Here is a 22,319-nt window from a genome sequence, read left to right on the forward strand (position 1 = left end):
TGTTAATGCATTCCATGTTAATATATTTCATCTGTCTGATACCTATGTTTTGTCACTGCACATGAGATTTTCCTTTCTATGTTGGCTTGGTTTCAGTGGCCCAAACGCTCGCCGTCTGACTCACAGTAAATATTTCCCTATTGTCTTAATGTATCAAGAAATATGCATAGGACTGTTAAAACTAGGATAATTTATTGCAGCAACACAAACACTTCGTTATTTGACATAAAACCGTATTTGGAATCCCGTATGTACAGCCTGGAGTGTAACTTCCTTTTCATTTCAGCAAAGCCGAGTATTACAACGTTAATTATCCCAAATGCCGAATTTATGAGAAACTAATGTGACACTGTACATTTAAGCAATGGTTAGTTTTGATGTGTCATAAGTTAGTTTTCAACATACCATATGGGTACCTATTAACGCACATAACTGTAAACAGAACTACAATTTTAAAAAGTATCACATTTAAATTAAAATAAACCTCTTGGCGATTGACTTGTGTAATATGAAACGACACTTTGCTGTAATTTGTTTAACGTACCAGTACACAAAGAGAAACTTAGCTTCAAGGATAGTGGGAAATAAGTTCTGAAATTGACCCAGTTACAACAATTGTAAATTAACTGATATTTTATGTACGACTATTCTATTATTAGTATAAAAAATACGACATAATTTAGGCCCTACTTCTAGGCCTTTTATCCTCTTCCGTCTTTGTTTATTTTGACAATACGTTTAAGATATGCGTTATAACTTCTCCGTTTTTTTGCTTTGTTTTGGGTTTTTTTGTACAAACTCTTCATATTATATTACTCGTCGACCCATGTGTGCATATTCCTGTAGTATAAATGCAATTATAATTATGAATTTCCCCTCGCTAACGAACGAGGCCTTGTTGATTATGAAGAGCCTCGGTCTTAATTGAGCAAGCACAGCCACAAAACATCATCTGACATGGGCTCTACGACAACTGCTGTGAGCACAGTATTTTTTTTTTTTTAATTTTATTTAGTCTGTTCAATCACAAGCACAAATCGTACCGAAGTTATTACTGAAAGGCATGCAAGACATTACGATCACACATTTCCTTACTGCAAAGCTGTAGATCTGTGTAGGAACAGGTAACGTAGAAATGGCCTCTTCTTGTGTGTGTACGTAGAGCTCTGCTTCTCGTCTGTTTTTGGCAGAGGAAAGCACCTAGCATGTTAGTATTAATTCAATCTGGGTCGCTTCAGCAGGAATTTGTGTATCACGTTTATTTAGCGATCTAACACACATTAAGATTAAACTCAAGGCTTACGTACATAAATTAGTATCTGCAATTTTGTATTTATGTTTTATTTTTTATAAAAATGGCACACACACAAAACATGCAAGTAAACAAATAATATGATTTTACCATATGACGTGCACGGTGTTTATTCTATCGCGATCCTATGACGAACTTGTCGGTTGACAAGACCGTACATATGCAGTCATTTTTTTTTTTTTAAACAACGTGACAGATGAGTATTTCATTTGTTTATACATTTTCAAAACGAATATCTCAAAGCGACATTTTTGATACACAAACTACCGTATAATGCGCATGTTATTCATCCCATCAACACACAGGATATTATAAACATTTTTGGTGTGCTAGTACAATTACAAAACGAAATGGCCCCTGAACTCTCTTTTCTCTGCTTGCATCACAAAAAAAATGGAAAGCAGGAACAAAATTCGAGAGATGACAACTGGAATCCATATTTTTCGCAAAAATGTATCCCTATATTTGTAAATACCTCGTTGCACTAGATTCAAGAGTTAATCTAAATGACCATATACAATGTTACTAAAGGATCAAGTGTTGTTGTTCCTGTTATTATTTTTACCTATTTGTTCCAGTGTTGTAGTTGTTGTTACAGACTGTATTGCAGCTCCACTCTCTCAGTTTACCTTCAATCATCAGCTGAGGGACCTGCAACTGCAGTATACCTCCGCATCGGGTCCCCGTCCTGCCAGGACTACTTTACAGAGTAGTGATTTTATTATAATGACATATTATAAACGTTATAACATGCCTTTAAACTGTGCACACAAATGGCTTACCCCGTGTTTGTATGTATTTACTGCTCCTTATTTCCATTATGTGCATACCACGTTTAGTTGTTTGCAGGATATCGCTCCGCTGGGTCATGACCCTTTAATCTTAACTGTTTTTCTGATTTTCCTGTGACAGCAATTGTCTCAAGCCCAAACATTGTCATACCCGTGGAGTTAAATATTTTTAGAAACGCTAGCATTTATTTATTTATTTATTTATTTATTTTATAATATTTGTATTCCTGCCCGTGGAGTCCGTTGACCAACAGTAGTCATGGTAACAAGATAGCGTCTAAAAATGGCTTCTTTGATAGGAGAAACTGTGTTTGAGTGTAATGGCCAAGCTCCTGCACCGAGTAAAGATTTTTACCAGCTTGTTATAACAAAGAAAGAAGTAAGTGTTAGATACCGTATAAAGTTTTCCTTGAACGTTTGTTAATCTACCCTGGCATGTATTTTCTTGTAAGAGAAGAAGGGTAGTAAAAGCTATGATATATAATACATAATAATGTAAATAGTTAAAACCTATTGTTAACTAATGATGATTTTAAGTACATAAACAGAAACAGCTACAGTCATACAAGTGGAAGATATGGAGGGCTCAAACAGCGCTCAATTTAAAATGAGAAAGAAAACGATTGTTGATATGACGTCATTAAGTACTTTTTTTCATTTGTTGCATTTAAAACGAAGTAAACATTAATTGCAATAATAACACATTGTTTGAAATTCTAAAAACCAGACTGTAGAAAAAAAAAATCTTATACTCTGTATAGGCAAACATAAGTTACTCTACATCCTTGTGGTCTAATTTCATATTGTGTGAAGCCACATACTGTTGTTACTTTTACTTAAGGTAAAATTCAGTAAATCTATATGTAAAATTGTTGGCAGTGCAATGCATTTTAAGGATAGTACAGACCTGATTTGCAAAAAGAGCTGTCCGAATGTACTGTAGGATAATTATATTGACATTATTTATTTTTAAATTATTTTAGACTGTAAAACAAACACAACAGAAACAAAGAAAATATACAAATATGCTACACAAACGGCTCTCTCAATGTAATAAATAATTATATTTACCACATAAAAATAAGTAAGTAAATAAATAAATAAATCACACAATTGCTGACTGAATGCTTCAAATGTCTTTTTTTTTTTCTTTTTAATTGCCAGATATGCCAGTTAATTTATTAATAATTATCATTCTCAGTGTTAAAACCAGTTGATGACTTTCTGTTTTGTGAAATCTAATTCATAGATACCAAGTTTCATCAACTGGAATTCTGGTCCAGACTATTTGCTGTGGATTAAAAAAACAACAATGAATGGAGTGTACATACAGTCATATGTTGATCATGAGAAATATCAGTTTTTTTTACATCATCCGAACAGTTAAATTCAATTTGTACATTCATATGTTCATTCAGAGTAGTTGGGAACCAGCCAAGATTGACTTTAAATCAAATCTTACAAATAATAATTATTTTACCGGTTGTACAATAACTGTGGCAGGTCTGCAGGTTTTTGTTGACAGATGGCCAGTCTCACCTATGAAATGCGGGTTACTTGGGTGGTCTGTAATTCTAAATGTATTTATTTTTTAAAACGTTTGTTCTGTGCATAGGGCACCCACCATCATATCTTCCAAACAGAAATCCACTGATAGACGTACATACTCTACTGTAAAAGATACTCTACTGTACTGTAAAAGACTTAATAAATGCTTCTGACATTTTAATGATCTCAGTGACAGTATTTAGATCCTCCACAGTCTAGATCAATTGCATAGACCCCATAGTGTTTAAATTATAAAAGAAATGTAAAGTCAAACTGAATTTGTTTCTACAGTTTGCATTGTTACATTAGTAGAAGTCCATATTAGGCTAGTTGATGGTTAGAATGTATATCTATTTATCTCTCAGACAAATAATTCCACAAATAAGTGCATACAATTAAATGTTATTCAGTTTAGAGTCTCTTCATTGTCAGGTTTAATCCCTAACAGTTTGATTAATTCACTAAAATGTTATGATAGGGACTAGACATTTTTTTGAACCCTAATTATCCGTAAAAATCTTTGCCTCTATGGTGTACCAGGTGCTGCATTCTCCATCCTCCATTGTGTGCACCTTCCGATAATTACGTATATCTCATTTTCTCTAACCACAGGTGATCTGGAGGTTTTGGAAAATCTCTCTCCGAAGTGAATTTCGCAATACAAACCCAGGGGAACTTAGAGAAACTCACAAAGGGTATATAGATGATGACTCTCTTCAGGGTAAGAATAGTTTTTTTTTCAAAGAAAAGTCTGTTTAAAATATTGTTGTATGTGGTAGTTTTAAATTCACTTAATCAGCGTACAAATCTCCCAGGATAAGATATGCACTATAGAATCATATAAGTTGGCAATAGCCCACAGGGAAGAATAATGTATTTTGTATGTCTGATCACATTTAGCACTTAACGCCAGGCCATTACAGCGTCTCCTATGACACAAGGGCCAATATATGTTGAAGATTGTCAGGAAGCTTTGGGTTTTCAATGAAAATAATGTAACATGAATGTATTGTAGCATGCATCTTAATTAAGAAAATTCTGACTTGTATTTCAGCCCAAATTGCCACAGTGTTTGGTGCCAATATCGTTAGCTACACGCTCAATCTGTGTCGGGGTAATTTTGATTACTTGGAGCGTCTTCCTGATACCTTGCTGCTCTATTTGATTTTGTATTTGGACTTGGAAGATGTGGCTCAGCTCTCTCAAACCTCACGGAGGTTTGAAAAGGTAGGCACAAAACCTAATATTCATAAATTTCATAAATGTTTAAAATAATAAACTAAAATATAAGTAGCAAAGAACTTGAATCCAAATTAATCATTTTGATTTTTAAAAGTGGTCACCATTTACAGTACAGTTCTTAACTTTTGTGGGTAATTTTACAAATTCATATATATATATGGATTTGTAAAATTATAAATACACAATACCACAAGCATGGAACATATCATATACTTTGACTTTTTGATTCAAATCAACTTTTGGTTTGCCTAATATCTTAATGTTGAACTTGATTTCAAAATACAAAATAAATGTTACAGTAGAGGGAGCTCTCTATCTTTCTCAGTTTTTTTCTCTTCACTGTAGATGAAAACTGCAGTGGTGATTTTGTGCTTGTGTAATGTATTTTATAGCCATTGCAAATCATTTAATGTGGTTCAAAGGGTAAAAACCTTTACAACAGGAAAGAAAGTGAACACATTTACAATTTGTTCCTTTGTAATGTTCCACAAGTAGTAAGAATTAATTTAATTAACAATCTTTGGTTTTGCAGTGTGACTAATGTTTTTTTTTTTTTTTTTAAACGTTTGCTTCAAAACAACAACAAAAAAAACCCACCTCTTTCTGTTTCAGTTGCTATCATTTTGTTTTTGATATAAAATTATTCAAAAAATATTTTAAGTGCAACTTTTGCAAAAAAAAATCAGATGGTAAGTTTGTATATTTTTTGACAGGGTAAAATAACTACTAGGCAGTGATACCAGTGTACACTATAAGATACATTAATGTACATATTTTCTGTAAATTAATTTCATAGTCAGTATTTGCTACTGTAACATTCCCTACCCAGCTAAATGCTGTTGGCTGTGGAATGAAAGCAGTTGGACTTGAGAATTATCCTCTACAACTGATAATGTAAAATGAAACAGAAAACCATAAAAAACATTTTCAGGCTCTGATCTGTAATTGATTTAGTCTTTTGTGATTTTGAGTCCACTGGCAAGCTGAGTAGGACATACATGGATGAAAGTTATTAGTAACAGTGTCTAACAGCTATTAAAGTTATTTTGTTCATTTTATCCAGTCTGCATGCATACAGACACATTTTGACTTATTTCATAATACATTATCTATCTTTTTATGAATATTTCTTTTTGTATAGTTTTTTTTTTATTTGTTAATTCTGATTGAAGGGTGGTGTTTAGGCTTACATTGCATAATGTCAGATGTTTTGAAACCTTGTTTGACAACGGGGTTGCTGACACAGGTATTTCTGCAGACAGGAGGCTGTCAGTATCCATTTTCCTCTTTACTGGAGGTTACATAAGGTTGGCCCAGACATGTATAACTAAATATTGAAACACTTAGTATGGCTAAGACCAGAAACGTTGTAGTCTGTTTTCATAAGCTTCAGCTACTGTATTTAAGGGGAGTTTGTCAGAATCTGTCTCTGTCTCGGCACCTACAGTAATGTTGCTAGTTCAGAACACCACCTCTTCTAAAGAAAACAGTCAGGGGTGGTATATTTCAGCCGTCTACCAATAGCAATTCAATCCTTCTTGACATTTGTTATATATTTAGGCTATAGTTAATCCATTAGTTTCCACAATAAACTTCAGTTGTAAAGTTAGCCAATGCTCTGCCTAAATTGCTAAAATCTCTATATCAAATTTTATTCTAGTAACAAGTTAAATAGCGACCTTTAGACAAGATAACCCAACAATTAAAGAAAAAACATGTTTTGGATGCAATGGAAGCTGAAATGGAATATTGAATTCAATAAAAGACATATTAACGGTACCATGTAAGATTAGAGAACAACTGAGCAGTAACTTGTCGCTTAGGGATTACAAATAGTTTAGTTGTATGTAATACTGCTGGTAATAACAAGTGTTGGAAATATAATTGCTTGCCCATAAATAGAAGATATTGTTTTTGTGTTTTTAAGGTTGTGTCTAAGAACCCTTTAGCCTTCTGTCCTCAGGGCAAAAACATCAACAACCCTTGCTTAGTGATCCATTGTAGTGTGTGCAGCACTGCCACAGCAAAGCTTGGGGTGGCTGCATGCCAAGATACTGTGAGGTACTAGAATAGAATGGTGGCTGCTGAGCTGCCCTAAAGCCATAGAGACAGATGGGACTCAAGAACAGTAGGTGATCCCCATGGGAACCGCCAGCAAGACAACTAGAGAAGTGTGGGACTTGCCACAACCACAGCCATGCTTGCCTTGTGGTTCTGTATACACCAATATTGCACACACATATAGTACAATTAGGGTTTATACCATATCATTCAGGGAGAAACCAGCATGATGTTGAAAAAACATGGTCAATTAATGCATACTCATGCATAGAATAAATACAAGCTACCCAGTTTAATGGAAATACCACAAGCCATTGTTTTATTTGGTTGGCTGCCATATGCACTTTCAGATGTGGACAGAAAGAAACCAACAATAGGTTATACTGTATGTGTATTTTGAGTACAGAGGGGTAAAACACATTATTACTTAAGATGGCATGTGTAGGCTTCCAACTTTTTTTAATTTTTATGAAGTGCATTATATAATGTTTGTTTGTTTGTTTATTTATTTATTTTCTTTTAAAAATACTCTTCCAGAGGTTTAACAGGAATATAACTAGCAGCTGGAACGCCAACACCAAAAAATCAAAATATTCAGCAACTCTTACTTCATGCCTTCCATAAAGCTGATGTAAAATACCGTTTATGAATGGTATCATTCAAGACCAGCCTGAATAATAGTATAAAGGCCGCTTGTTTGTTAGAGAGATTTCATATTCTTAAAGGTAGATCAAATAACTTGAGGTTTGACCTGAATAGCAGTGGCTTCACATTCAGTACTGGAGAAATTGCTATCAGATTGCATAGAGTTTGCATTATTTGGACCAGTTCCATTCAGGCAATATGCAGTCAGGTTTGGGTCACATCATTCTTTTTTTGTTCACCAAATAGAAAGTTCTCTTCTAAACCTAATTTCTACAGCACCAAAAGTCAAGAATATCATTTGTTTTGTATGTAAATTGTATTTACAACTGGAGAGCTAGACTACTCCTTGCTTAAATAAGATGCTATTTGTGTCTATTTGTATAACAGATTTCTTGGCGAATGGAGACCTGACCAATAGTTTGGTTGCGCTCGGTACTGGACTCTATCCAATAGGGTATACTGCATGAGCTTCTGGTTTATAATTATATTGCTTTATGTTCATTTTATTCGTCATAATGACTGTTTTGTATTATAGCGATTTGATGCCTTTCATATTGAATGTACGTTCTTTCGTCACGTTTTTAATTACATTTTTAGAGCTTAAAGAGCATTTTTACTTGACTTAGCTAATGCTAGACTAAAGTAGGCACTGGATATAGTATTTATATCTAGAATTAAGTTCACCTTGACTTGATTATAAAGCTATATTAGTGCACTTGGGTTTAGTGTCTGGTATCGTTATACTTTTGTGTGTTATATTATTTATTGTGCTGGCTTTACTCTATTGATTTACCCGTTAACTTTTTTTTTTTTTTTTTTTTTTTTTTTTTTTACTTCTGTTGCTATTGAAATAAAATGGTGTATCTCAGTGTGTTAACAATTGATAACTATTCATTTTTGGATGTGCCATTGCTAAAGTGTGTTTTGTTTTTTACCATCACTGCGTAGCTGTGTAGTTCTGATGCACTGTGGGAACGCATTGTGGAGAACTCTTGTGATACCATCACCCCAGAGATGAGAGCCTTGTCCAAAGAGATGGGCTGGAAGCAGATCTTTTTCACGAATAAGCTGCAGCTCCAGATGCAGATCAGACGAAGAAGGCAGACATCAGAAAATCTTGTAGTGTAAACTGAGTGATGGAATTGTTTATGCTGACACTTGCACTAATAAAGTTCCTGATGCTAAAAAGCCATATGGTTACACAACATACTGTGCAGTAGTGCCTTCCTTAAAGCTGTAGAGAACCTAAGTGTATTTCTAAGAGAGACGTGTTGCTTACTGTTCCTGTATCTTATTGTGTAGCCTATTAAGACAGATTATCTAATTGTCTTTTGGATTTGCAACACACATTTCATGTAACTATTCATTTGTGCCACATTCCATGACATTTGAATAGTTTGCATGCATTTTTTGTTTTTGACAGTCGGATTTTGCACTGTGAAAAGTTTTCTTTCAAACATTTTTCTTTTAATTATATATATATATATATATATATATATATATATATATATATATATATATATATATATATATATATATATATATATATATATATAAAATATATATATGATTATATTAATATATTATAAACACTGCAGTGCACGTTTTTATAAACCATACTGCCTGCAGTGCGTTTTTATAAACCATACTGCAGTTACTTGTAAATGTTAAAACTGTCTTCACACAATTTCACAACCACATCATGCAATACTTGATTGAAAAGAAAATGTGCTTATTTGTCATTGTTTACAGAGATACAAAACATTATTTAGCCATTCATTTCTTAATATGATGTTTCCTTTGTTATCAGTAAAATAAAAACATAATTTGGGGGAAAAAGAGAACCACCTGTTAATTTCTGTTTTCTTTTTCTCTAGTTAACAGATCTTCAAGATTACACAATTTATATAGCCAATTAGCAGGAGTAAGATAATGAAAAAGTGGCAAGTTATAACAGAGAATAAAGTACAAGCTACATAATCAGATATTAAAAAGCCACCAAGGCGTTCCATGACATTACAAAGGACGAGGTCTCCTGGAACTTATTATAATTGTTTGATTTTATTTTAATTGTGCTACATACAGTTATTGTGCTTTTACAGTGTGTTGTAAAAATTCTTCAGCATTGTATGAACTCAGTTACAAAGAGACAGCTGTTTTTGTTTTTGTTTTTTTTGTTAAATCTAAACAATACATTCTTATTAAAAACATTTTCCATAATCATTCTGAACATAAAAAATTCATGAATAAAACGTACAGAAACATTCATTCGTTAGAAAAAAACACCATTACTACTAATGACCAAAAGTCACAGATGGTTACCATAAAAAATTATTCAGCAATGATATTTATCCTTTTGGAAAACAAAATATGTAAACATGTCATTACAGTCAGTAATTTAACTATATAAGGGCACACCAGACAATACAAAAATCACATATTTCACAACTAAGCAAAATTATTTTCAGCCAGTAATAATACGTCATTCTGTTGGGTTCATCTATCTGCAGCACACACCTATTTAACTATAATGATGTGGTTACATTTTAATGAGAAACTACTAGCGTGCCTTCTGAGTGTGGTCAAGAAACCTGTTGACAGTGCTACTGTCCTTTTCAGTTTATGGGACTGAGCCTGGATAGCACCAGCTGTCATTTAGCATCAACATTTCCAACTTTCCATCTTTCCAAGGTTGTCTCATTTTTGTTTGCAGAACAAACCAATCTTTTAATAAATAGTACAGGCATATACAATAGCGGCTGCAGGTACAGTGCCTGTAGTAAGTATTCACCCCCTTGGACGTTTTCAGTTTGTTGTGTTACAACCTGAAATCTTGATGCATATAAGTTATATGTTTTTTTTTTTTTCCTTTGATTTACACAACCTACTCAACACTTTCAATGTGTGAAAAAATGGGGAGGGGGGGGGGGGGGGGGGATCAATTAAATAAAAACCTGAAAAGTCTTCATTAGATAAGTATTAACCCCCTTTGCTATGAGACTCCTAAATAAGCTAGGTGCAATCAATTGCCTTCAGAATTCACACAATAAGTTAAATCGAGTCCACCTGTGTGCAGTAAAACTGGTTCACATGATTTCAGATTAAATAAACCTGTCTCTGTAAGGTCCCAAGGTTGGGTAGTGCATTTAAAGTAAAGATATCATGAAAACCAAGGAGCTTTCAAAACAACTCCAGGATAAAGTTGTGGAAATGCACAAATCAGGGGAGAGATATAAAACGATTTCAAAGGCATTGCATAGCCCTTGTTGCACAGTCAAATCGATCATTAATAAGTGGAAGGTATATGGCACCACCCAGAATCTGCTTACAGCAGGCCATCCTCCCAAACTGAGCAGCTGTCTAAGAAGGGCATTGGTCAGAGAAGCCACCAAGAGGCCAATGGCAACTCTGAAAGACCTACAGCGTTCCATGGCTGAGATGGGAGAAACTGTCCATGTGTCAACAATCGCTCAAGTACTCCACAAATCTGGCCTGTATGGAAGACTGGCAAGAAGGAAGCTATCCATGTCTGAAAAAAGAGAAAAAGAGACTCTCAAAAGATGTGGTCCAATGAAATAAAAATTGAACTATTTGGCCTAAATGCAAAGCGTTATGTCTGGCACAAACCCAATACAGCAAATCACCCAGGTAACACCATCCCCACTGTGAAGCATGGTGGTGGCAGCATCATGCTATGGGGATGCTTTTCATCGGCAGGGACTGGGAAGCCTGTCAGGGTTGAGGGCAAAATGGATGGAGCTAAATACAGGCAAATTCTTGAGGAAAACCTGCTTCAGTCTGCAAAAGACCTAAGACTGGGACGGAGATTCACCTTTCAGCAGGACAATGACCCCAAGCACACAGCCAAAGCGACACTGGAGTGGCTTAAAATAAGAAGGTGAATGTCCTAGAGTTGTCCAGTCAAAGCCCGGACTTGAATCCAATTGAGAATCTGTGGCATGACTTGAAGATTGCTGTCCACCAACGATCCCCATCCAACTTGACAGAGTTTGAACAATTTTGCCAAGAAGAATGGGTGAATATTGCACAATCCAGATGTGCAAACCTGGTAGAGACTTACCCCAAAAGACAAAAACTGTAATTGCTGCCATAGGTGGTTCTACCAAGTATTGACTCGGGGGTGAATACTTATCTAACCAAGACATTTCAGTTTTTTTTATTTTTTTATTTTTCATTAACTGTTGTTTCACAATAAAAATTATCTTGCCTCTTCAAAGTGCTGAGTAGGTTGTGTAAATCAGAGGAAAAAAATCCCATTTAAATGCATCAAGATTAAAACATCCAAGGGGGGTGAATACTTCCTATAGGCACTGTATATCATCTATTTCTAAAGATGGACCTAATATTTGAAATTGACTCAGATGATTCAGAGGATAAAAATGTGCTTTAAAGATACTCCTCAGTAGGGTGCAAGACATTCTCACTGTACTGTTACATCATGCTTGGATAGTAAGTGTTCTATTTTATATGACATTTGGTTAGAGCAAAGACAAACACGGATCATTCATCATGATGAACATTTAAAGCCTCAATAGCCTGCTTGCTTTCACTTTCAGTGTCATTCTGTTTTTGAAGACAAGGCTTTAACAACAAAAAACCTATTCCAATTACATAGATTAAACCACAGAAGTAGAAAGAGTAATCATACTTGCCGGTAACATCATAGATCCAACCTGCAAAACAAAAAGAAAAAGTAATCTATATATTTTTTAGAAAGTAAAATAAATAATATTTCTACAAATTTGCAATTGCAAAATAATAACATGAGGTATTACTGGTAATGTGCCTATTTATGGCACACACAAGATGTATGCTGAAGAATTATGGGTGGATATTGTGTAGTACTCAATAGCCTGACGTCCTGAAGGATCTTCATTAGTGTTTCTGTCCCCCAGCAGGAAATAAAGTTTGCACAACATAAATGCATTGAAATGCAGTATGTTCTTTTGAGACTAGGAGTTTTCTTGATGATTTGATGTTCCTTTTAATGTGGAAACATCTAATATTGACCGTGGTGAAGTGTGACGAGGTACACCCCTGCCCTGTGCGTGTATTATTATCTAAAATGTATGGTTTACTGTGGAAAAACTGCTTTATTGTTATTATTGATTGACAGCCTGGATGCGGTTAATCCAGATAAAATCCTGAGAATGTGTGGTCAACAGTGAGTGATTATTGACAAACTGGCTGTTGATCACACATATGATAAAAACCATGCCGAATGCAGTCGAGGGATAAACCAGGTAATTGATAGCCAGTTAATCCCTCGGCCACACTATAACAACTGGCAGTTTTGGCTGAACTTGGTTAGTGTGTTCAGAGGCAGGTCGAGTTGGGAGGTAAAGAGAGAAACTAAACTCAACGATAATAATTGCTACCTGTGCTGGTTTTATACCAGTACGATACTTTGTTTGTTCCGTTTTTGTTTTGTGTATTTGTTTGTTTTGGCACCATGATATTTACTTTTGAAAAGTGTTTTTGTTTTCTTTAAATCTTATTTTATTATTAAAATGTTCACGCCAGTGCTTTCATACCCTGCAGTACGGACAGGCTTTTTCAAAATCGCTTTTCTGTTTTTCAGTGTGGGTCAGTATGAAACTGGGTGCCAAAAATGAAGCCACAGATTAAGCTTGATACTAAATTTATGGTCCATAGGGTACTATTTAGATTCCCAAGATAATAGTGAACAAGGGCTACAAATTTAGTGTCAGTCACCTGTTTATTTTTAAACATATTTTATGGTAATCCAAGATCTAGAAACTTCAGTCAACATGTAACTATAATAAAAATAAGAAATACCACTATTTTAATTGCTGTCTTTCAAACAAAAAAAGTGACATGTGATCACCTGAAACTAAGTAATTATGCTGTGTCAAGATCATTTGCTTTTCGGTTTGACTTATTGAATCAAACATCATTATATCCATGCTCCATTATCTACAGAACGTATACAAGTTAAGTTTCCCAACTAAAGTGATGTGAACATCTGTCTAGGTGCAAGGCTAATGCACATCTATTCATTTTCAAGTGATATTTTCTGTCCTGTGACATCCAGATCCACTAAACTTTCTGTTTCTGAATGTTTAACATTACCTCCTTTAACATACAATATCTGCATCATCTACCACACATTACTCTCCAACAAGTTTTGGATGGGCTACATTGATGAAGACTCAAGAATGCAGGCTCCTGGCTGTTGTTTAAACTTAAGAACAAAGAGTGAAAACTGAACTATATTTTTCCAGTGACAATTGCATTTCTACGCGAACACTTTTTTAGAAAACATTACACTACTTTTTTGAGAAACCATGTGCAATTGTTTATCATATTACTTGCAAGCATGAAATTAATAAATAAAACTACAAGGGCCACATTTTTAAAGCATTACTTCCAGTTTTCAATTAACTCATATTTTTTGAAAGCATAAAAAAATGATGTAAATGCTACAAAATGAGAAACAAACAGTCTGAGAGTGCTGAATATAACTTGGGTTATATTACTTTGTTGTTTGGTTCTAGTTTTGTAAAACGTGTTTTAAAAAAAAAAAATTAGTTAATTAAAGACCTTAGTAAACATTTTGAAAATACGGCCATAAGAATTTTTTGAAAGCAAGCAATATCGCAGGAGTCTGTCTATATTTACAATAGGCTAGCAAACATATATTCAGATTTGTATTCTTTAAATATTTAATGTAAAAGTAAAATATTATAATACTCATGAAGCTGTGTAAAACAAGTTACAATTTTTACCAGCCTAGCAGTCATTATTTGTGATCTGCAGTGTCTTGCTAATGAGAGGTAGAAAATAGATTTAAAAGCGAACGTTAGCACTCCTTTAATGCCTTCAAAAACGACTGAATTGTGTGTCCCATGTCACAATATACAGGTTTTAACTTGATATTGTATCAGGGAGTTTGATACATTGCATATGAGCATAATTAGGCATGTAATATTTGTTGGAGGGTACTGTAAGATATATGTATGTATTGTGATGATATTGTACTGCCATTTTAAGTGGTCTTTGGCTTTTTTGTTTTTTTCAAGAGGGGCCCTACTGTACATGCTAAGTATCAGCGTCCACTAAAGTACCTAAATTAGTTTCAGTAAAAAAAAAGTATGAAAATAGATAGTTACCTGCAAATGGCGGTCCCAACAAAGCTGATATTCCATTTGCACTGATAATGATGCCATAGGCATTTGCAAGATTACTTAGGCCTACCAAGTCTTCAGTCACCACCGGCATCACTGAAAAATAGCCACTTGAGAACCCTATTATTGCACACACAATGGCCATTCCTGTGAAAGTGTGCATCAAGGGTAGAATGAATACACAGACACACATTATTAAATTTGAAACGAGAAACACATTCCAAGCACTGAAAAAGGGTAGATCACTGATCAAACCCAAAAATATCTTCCCAAAAATATGAAGTATTGCTATGATTGAGGTCAAGGGAACCTTGTCGTCTTTTTCCTCAAAACCATACAGTTTTACAATCTCAGGCAGGTGAATGAAAGGAATAACAAAGCTACAATATGCACAAAGTGCCCAGAAAACAAAACATATAAACACCTTATTTGAGAAGAGAGCCGCAGTCCCAAAGTAACTGGAATACCACTTCCAAAAGCTCTTTTTTAGGATGTTAGCCAGCTGCCTTAATGTCTTTAGTATACGGAGTGGGTATCTTTCTTTAAAGAGGACTTCTCTTTTATCTCCATCTTTATTTCCTGCTTCACTGACTTCTTCCGGCGACAAGCTCTTTGTTTCCTCTTCTTTGCTGGTCTCTTGTTCTTCTATCCCATCTATGTCAATGGCGTGAGCCACTTGATCACTAGTAGGAATTTCTTTCTGGGGGGTTTCAGCACATTTTGGTTGACTCTGATTTTCAATTTGCATACTGGAAGAAAATGGTGGCGGTCTCATTAGTGCCCCACAGACACAGAGATTGAGGTTTACAGCTCCATGTATAAGCATGGCATTCCGCCAGCCATACTCTGCACAGAGGTATTTCAATAGAAGAGTCATGATAAAGGTTCCAAATCCAGTTCCTGTGGTGCTCAGTCCTTGTGCCAGGGCTCTGCGTTTCTTAAAGTACTGTCCAACCATGACAATTGCAGGCAGGTACGCCATACCACTGCCTATACCTGGTAGGTACAAAATTGTGTTGAAATAAAGTCAAAACTAAATAAGGAATGTTGCATCCAAAATATTTTATAAACAAAAAGCATTTGTGCATTTGATGCTCTTTATCCCTAATCAGACCCTATGAAGTCTTAATATCCCTGAAGGTGATAACAATCCCATCTTCAAATACCATTTTAATATGCAACTAGTCCTAGAAGTGAATTGCAGAACCAGGTGGGACAATTACATCGAATGGTAGGCCATTCAGTGTGAGACAGATTGCTCATTAAATAGTTTTGCATAGATTTTAAGAGGGGATGATTGTCTATTCATGGATACCAAGATTTGTGTGTGTGTGTGTGTGTGTGTGTGTGTGTGTGTGTGTGTGTGTTTTAATGTAAGCGTCTTTCTATGTGTCCTGAACATGCAAATAAAAATTATATTTTAGAGACTTCTTTTTCTAATGGTTCTGGTGTAATGGTCGCAAAAGGGCATACAATGATATCTAAAATGATACCACAGAGGTAGACCTACTAATCCTATAATAACTGTATTATTAATTGTACTACCATGGTACAATTGCAATACCACCTGTTAGCTATTGTGTAAAGACCACTGTGCACTTTTTCTTCCAAATGTATGCTGTTACAAATGTCTTGTGGGGGTACTTTTTGTAGCTACTGAAGAAACAAGCAATGAAGTTCCACATTTCATTACAAACCTTTCATGAATCAACTGGAATTGATTTAACACTTTTCAGGTAATATACAATTATTCCATAACCCAACGATATGTTCCATTTTCATACCACAAACACAGTGATTTTCAAATATTGTTGGAAAACAAAAACTCACCAGCAGTCAGGCCGAACGATATAAAAAGATAGTACACATTTGTAGCGTACGAGCTTATCACCCAACCCAAGGCTGTTAAAAGACCTCCAATTATTGTAGTCTTACGACAACCACATGTGCCGACAAATAGGCCAATAATGGGTCCTGTCATAGTGAAAGAAAATGTATTCATTAAATGAAGGAGCTCACTTTGTAGAAAATGTGTTTACAATATGTTCTTTTTTAGTTTTCAATGGGCTGGTTTGCCTTGTATATTGATATATCAAGTCTTGGTCATTGTAAAGCTTGTTTGAATAATGTAAATACAAGTGAAAAGATTCTTCACTGTTTATAAAGATGTTTTGCTGTGTATTCTTGTTTTAGACAAAAACAATGCATCACAGCAGGATCATTCATGAGAAATCCCCTCTTTTATGGTTTCAAGAGCAATAAAAAAAATCTGCTCATAACAAATCTATGAAAAGATGCATGTTTAACAAATATTGGGAATATCGAAAAGTTGTAATATTTTAAAGAGCCGTTTAGACTGTGTATGTACATTTTTCAGACACTTTCTGACTTTAGTTCCACTTTTTATGATGATAACTTCATGAATGTTTTCAATGAAGGGGGTTGTTTTATGTACTAAGCTGAAAGCAATGACAAAATAAACAAAAGCAAAGCCTCTAACTCTAAAACATACCCACAATCAATGTTATGCCAATAGTCAAGGATCCAACCCAAGCAGTCAGTCCTCGACTCTCATTGAACTCCTCCAGCCATTCCACGTAGAGGATTCCGAGAGCCATTTGTGACCCCATGAGCAGCACATGTGCCAAGAAAGAAGCCAGACAAATCATCCAACCCCATCCGCCATCAATATCGGGATGAGATTCAATCTGTTCAGATTTCTCTTCAGGACTGTGATCCATGTCTTCTTCACAGGCAGCCATTTCTTAGTGCTCAGGGCCCAAATCTAAACAACAACACATTAATAAGCTATGGTGTTCCAAGCAGCCGTATACTGTGCTTTTGCTTTCACGCTCACAACTACTGAAGTGTTCATTTTGGGAAGACTACTTAATCTATTTAAATATCTTCAGGCACCGCATAATATGTCAATATAGCTTTAGTCACTCATTCCATACAAACGATTAGATGTGGTATAATATAATGAGAACATTTTATATTCACAAATATATACACTCCTGGAGCCATAAAGAGCCTTGTAACAAAATATGCCAGCAACTTTTCAGGTCTTGATTTTAAAGCTGCAGTTTCCCACAATGATGTTCAATGTTACACAAAAATAGAATTTCTTAGACTCTGTGCACTACATTGTTCATATGTTTAGCTTGCTGTACACCACATATTGGAACCTGCTTGCACTTTGTTAGTCTGTCAACCAAAAGGGCAGCTTTAGGATGATCAAGCTCTTTTATAGCAGGGAAAGCAAAATAAAAATACAAATAAAATAAAAAAGGGGCTTCACTTTAATGAGCTGATTTTTGTATATTTTAATGTGAATAACGTGTTACAGTAAATATGTAAAAACTCATTTTAAACCTGTAAGGGGGCACTTCACCTTTAAATAATTGCTGTCAGTTTTATGGATAAGAAGGAACTTATCAAGGTTGCTTTTGGTTACACTTTTAGTTGTATAAACAAAAAATGGAGCACACAGTTTGAGCTGAACAATCCACACCCATGTGAAAACCTTTGACCAACATGTTCAGGTTCCAAACCCAAGAAAAGATGCATCGTTAGCTCTTCTTTCAGACACAGTCTTACCTGTCCCAGAGCAGGGCTTGTCTTGCAGCTTTACAACATAACATAAAAAACCTTCCACTTAAAAAAAAAAGAAAAGAAAGATTTTTTTTTTTTTTTTTTTATGTGGAAGGTTTGAGCAGGGTCTTGAACATTGTGTAACACTTTTGATAATCACAGAAGAGCAGAAGAAGATATCAAAGTGATGTACACAAAGGTCATAACGAACACTGTACTTATCAATCAGCAATTCGGTCCTGCTATACAAGAGAATCCATTTTAAACAGCAATACCCACATCTGCATAGCCGGCCTTATGCTCAAGTTAATAATTGGCTAGGCACATACTGCAGTGGATGCAGCAGGTACTAAACTTGGAGTTTAATAGCAGTGCCACCTTCACTACCATGCCTTGATGCCCCTTCTTTATATTCTAAGCTTCGTAAGGTATGTTGCCTGGCAATACTATTTTCTTTTATTCCATGTGGAAGTTCCTGAAATTACAGTTATTTTTTCTCTGCCGAAAGCCCTTCTCAGATGCTTTGAATAATGAATTTGCTTCACCACATAACTTTAGTGTTTGGAAAAAATACAGGTCCTGACAATTGACACTGGCTTATTCAAGAACAGTGAAAAGTAAAATAAAAAATATATATATAATACTCTTACCACCCTAAATCTTTGTACATTTCAAAAGGAATAAAAAGGATGGATTTTAAGTAATTTATGAGTTGCACCTTTAAAACCATTAAGTGATCATTGTGTACGTGCTTACCACCCTGTAAAAACTAGAAGACTATCACTAAACCTAACTGGTAGACACATACAAAGACTGCAAAATGCTCTGCTAGAAAATACAGCATACTAAACCATTTTCAAGGACTTTAAAAAACATTCCCTTGTTGTAATTTCTGGTATACTTTGGAACCTTTCAGAGCATCAGACTCAAGGGACTATAACAATCCCTCTGCTTTGTGTGAAGGGTTGTTTAAAGCTTAAAAATTATAAATTAATTATATTTAACATAAATTATATTTAAAACTTAGGAGAACATTTATTACAATGTGCAATGCTTTATACCAGGGTATACTGCAATAAACTTTGATAAAGAGAGAGAGCTGGACACAGCTATATATAAAATAATGTATGTAATCACAAATTGTACTTTAAATAATTAGATAATAAAACAATCAAATTGAAACTTTTTATATATTGATCATTAAAAAAAAAATTCCAGTGGTACTACAAAGATAATGCAATGAGTCTTAGGGCAGCTACAATGGTATGCATTTATACAATTTAATACTTTGACATACTGTACCAACTGTGCAAAATTGGGTTCAGATTCATTGTGTTGCCATTACTGGTAAAGCAGTCGTCTGCTACTGGTCTGGCTCCTTCAGGGGGTGTCCTTGGAATTGTAGTGCCCTGTCATATTTATTTATTTGATTGAAGTGTGTTAGCTGTGTTGAAAGTACACAGTGGTGTTTCTGACAAAAGTAGTGAGGAGAAAGAAGTAGCAAACAGACGCCTTTTCACCCGTGAACAGAAACATAAAAAAACATGGAAATATAAAAATTACTATTGGTATCGGGTCAAGTTGTAACACCATTCACAGCGTATGGAGTAACATACAACAGAATACCATACAATACAACGAAAACAAGATGCTTCCCCTGGAAAATGCCCTTTCTCCAATAAGAGGTAAGTGTGGTGTATACAGTGGGGAGAGGGTTATTTCTTCTAAATTGTGGTTTGCTAACAGATTTTCAATCTCTAATTTCAGAAGGTTGCTGTAAACTATTTTTTTGCCACCCCCCTCAGGCCCTGTTTAGTAGAGTGACACACTGGGTCCCAGTGTTATAACTGGTTTGGTTGTCCTTGCAGGGAACACAAGTCTTCAATTTATATTCTTACAATTTAGCGCAATCCCAACTTGCTTGGTCTCCTATGTGTAGCTACCTACAGGGAACACATACGCCTGCCATTGTCTGCAAACAGGTTGTTGCCAGATTTTAATACATGTTTTGGCCTAGTGTGCACTAAAACAGTACACAATTAACCACAAAACCTTGATGTTAGAAATCATCAAATAAATAATTCCGACAATTGTCCACAAATTCAGACTAACTATAGGTTGATGGAGTTTGCTAGTTTATTTAGGCGTTAAACTAGGACCATGTAAACATCTAATTTTATAAACCTTCATATAATGCATGTATTATTATTATTATTATTATTATTTATTATTATTATTATTATTATTAGCAGTAGTAGTAGTCGTAGTAGTAGGGTTACACTTGGCTGTTTATACTGTAAACAAAGGTCGTGCGTTATTGCCTTTAATCAAATAATAAAAATAATAATTCAAACCATTATTGGTTAGCAAAAATATGAAATAAAGAATAAATATGAAATAGCGCGTGCAACATATTGCATCTAAAGATTGTAAACACTGCAGCTCCCTGACCGTAGTTACCGCTACATAATGACACATTTACAATATAAAGCACCGTGTGCCAGCTTTGACCACCATGGGAGGTGACTTAAATTGTACAAGGCTGCAACGAGGTCAGAATGCACGGATATTAGTTACAGATATGCAATTAACTTATAGCATAGATGTACTACGATCAACTCAAACCATACTCTTCACATAGAAAAATCATCTTACCTCGCAAAAGCGTCCAGGAACGAAATGTTTTGAACTCCGAATTTCACAGATTCTGTTAGAATAGCACTTTTTTTTCGTACACTACTTGTTTTCCTTGTGTATCTGCCGCTTGCTGAGGTTTATATCACGGTAGTATATCTGTCTCGTTTGCACAGCTGTTTTACACTGTTACTGTGCATTTTCCTAGCATGTGTACTCGCATGTATTGCAATACTGGCTAGCTCTGGTTTGGGCGAGGAGATCTGCAGTCATATCACACTCCGGCTCTTGTGGTTGGATGAATCCATGCTTGCTTCATTACGCCAAATTAAATCCTCATACAAATCTGAAATAAAAATTGACCTGGTCCTCTGCAAAAACAGTTCGTAAATCCTTTGAAAAATACATCTGGTTTATTATGATGCATTCAGTTGCGTGGGGGTGGCTGTTGTCATACCTCCGCGATGCTGATTTCTGATGACATCATCAGGTACTGTACCTAACACTGTACCTGTATATGAAACTTTTCCTTTAAAATCGTACACGCTGGCATTTAAAGCTGCAGTGTTCCAAATGCATTCAATTGTGCAATAGGTGATGACGTTATAGCTTGCCCTTAAGAACACTCATCAGAAACCAAACTTTTTAAGGTTGGTTGAGCTTCGTGCACACGGACTTCCATTCTAAAGCCTTATCTTTTCACATTTGGTCATTTACATGTTCTGCTGTACAATAGCTTTGGGAAGAAAAGAATGTTTTAGGCCAATCTTTTACAAGTGACATAACATGTTCTGATGGCTGTTTCAACATCACCTGTTTTTCTAAGTATGAACTACCTTAAGTTTATTCTTATTTATTAATAACACAATGTTTATCCAATTATATACAGGGACTGGTAAAAAAAAAAAAAAAAAAAACACCTGCCATATCACTGTTAACAGTGTAGGGAAACCATGGGCAGCCAGGTTATAATCAGTGAGCGAAGTTGGAGGTTGAAATCTATAGCAAAATCTGATCTCTGAAAAGGGCATTGAGTAATCAACATTTTCTCAGTAATCTGAAGTCTGTAAAAGCACCTGCGAATTGATTTTATTTCCAAACTTTAAACTGCTAGATTCGTGCAGATAAATGAAACAGTTCTATTAAATTGCAGGATAGATAAACAGTGCTGCAATTTATTTGAAGGTATTATTATTATTATTATTATTATTATTATTATTATTTATTATTATTATTATTATTATTAAAATCTCGTTGCACAGCACAATGCATTTTTGCAGTGATGTACTAATATATGTAAATAATATATTCTGTGATGGCAAT

At 34.9% G+C, this 22,319-nt stretch overlaps 3 protein-coding genes across 8 annotated transcripts in view; 1 reads left to right on the top strand and 2 right to left on the bottom strand.

Annotated features, from left to right (window-relative positions):
* LOC121326500 (E3 ubiquitin-protein ligase TRIP12-like) overlaps window positions 1–1,537 on the bottom strand; it is a 45,176-nt gene extending 43,639 nt beyond the window's left edge. The window contains exon 1 of one of the 5 annotated variants that reach the window (XM_041269804.1): window positions 1,096–1,537. The gene's annotated coding sequence lies outside the window, so the exon portion shown is untranslated. The remainder of the gene's footprint in view (window positions 1–1,095) is intronic. The other 4 variants (XM_041269803.1, XM_041269801.1, XM_041269805.1 and 1 more) reach the window with 4 other exon arrangements.
* A 628-nt stretch (window positions 1,538–2,165) lies between these two features.
* On the top strand, window positions 2,166–9,021 carry LOC121327323 (F-box only protein 36-like). The gene is made up of 4 exons (XM_041271281.1): window positions 2,166–2,482; window positions 4,264–4,372; window positions 4,706–4,878; window positions 8,548–9,021. The coding sequence occupies exons 1-4, from the start codon at window positions 2,387–2,389 to the stop codon at window positions 8,725–8,727; spliced, it is 558 nt and encodes a 185-aa protein (XP_041127215.1). The 5' UTR covers window positions 2,166–2,386; the 3' UTR covers window positions 8,728–9,021.
* A 2,858-nt stretch (window positions 9,022–11,879) lies between these two features.
* LOC121326531 (monocarboxylate transporter 14-like) lies at window positions 11,880–21,701 on the bottom strand. 2 transcript variants are annotated; one of them, XM_041269861.1, is made up of 5 exons: window positions 21,018–21,701; window positions 17,281–17,553; window positions 16,599–16,742; window positions 14,754–15,764; window positions 11,880–12,293 (listed from the first exon to the last, which is right to left on the bottom strand). In XM_041269861.1, exons 2-5 carry the CDS (start codon window positions 17,528–17,530, stop codon window positions 12,121–12,123), a joined length of 1,578 nt encoding a protein of 525 aa, XP_041125795.1. In that variant the 5' UTR covers window positions 17,531–17,553; window positions 21,018–21,701; the 3' UTR covers window positions 11,880–12,120. The 2 variants fall into 2 exon arrangements, with proteins under 2 accessions (XP_041125795.1, XP_041125796.1); XM_041269862.1 differs by lacking the exon at window positions 16,599–16,742.
* Window positions 21,702–22,319: the final 618 nt, after the last annotated feature.

Source organism: Polyodon spathula, chromosome 14 (genome assembly GCF_017654505.1).
Source record: "Polyodon spathula isolate WHYD16114869_AA chromosome 14, ASM1765450v1, whole genome shotgun sequence".
Lineage (NCBI taxonomy): Eukaryota > Metazoa > Chordata > Actinopteri > Acipenseriformes > Polyodontidae > Polyodon > Polyodon spathula.

Excerpts from the sequence above, each read along its gene's own strand:
- LOC121327323 (XM_041271281.1), top strand. The coding sequence starts at position 2,387 with ATGGCTTCTTTGATAGGAGAAACTGTGTTTGAGTGTAATGGCCAAGCT. Across the intron at positions 2,483-4,263 it reads TTGTTATAACAAAGAAAGAA|GTGATCTGGAGGTTTTGGAA; the intron begins GTAAGTGTTAGA and ends CTCTAACCACAG. Across the intron at positions 4,879-8,547 it reads CCTCACGGAGGTTTGAAAAG|CTGTGTAGTTCTGATGCACT; the intron begins GTAGGCACAAAA and ends ATCACTGCGTAG.
- LOC121326531 (XM_041269861.1), bottom strand. The coding sequence starts at position 17,530 with ATGGCTGCCTGTGAAGAAGACATGGATCACAGTCCTGAAGAGAAATCT. Across the intron at positions 16,743-17,280 it reads TGGCATAACATTGATTGTGG|GACCCATTATTGGCCTATTT; the intron begins GTATGTTTTAGA and ends TCACTATGACAG. Across the intron at positions 12,294-14,753 it reads GTTGGGACCGCCATTTGCAG|GTTGGATCTATGATGTTACC; the intron begins GTAACTATCTAT and ends TTTGTTTTGCAG.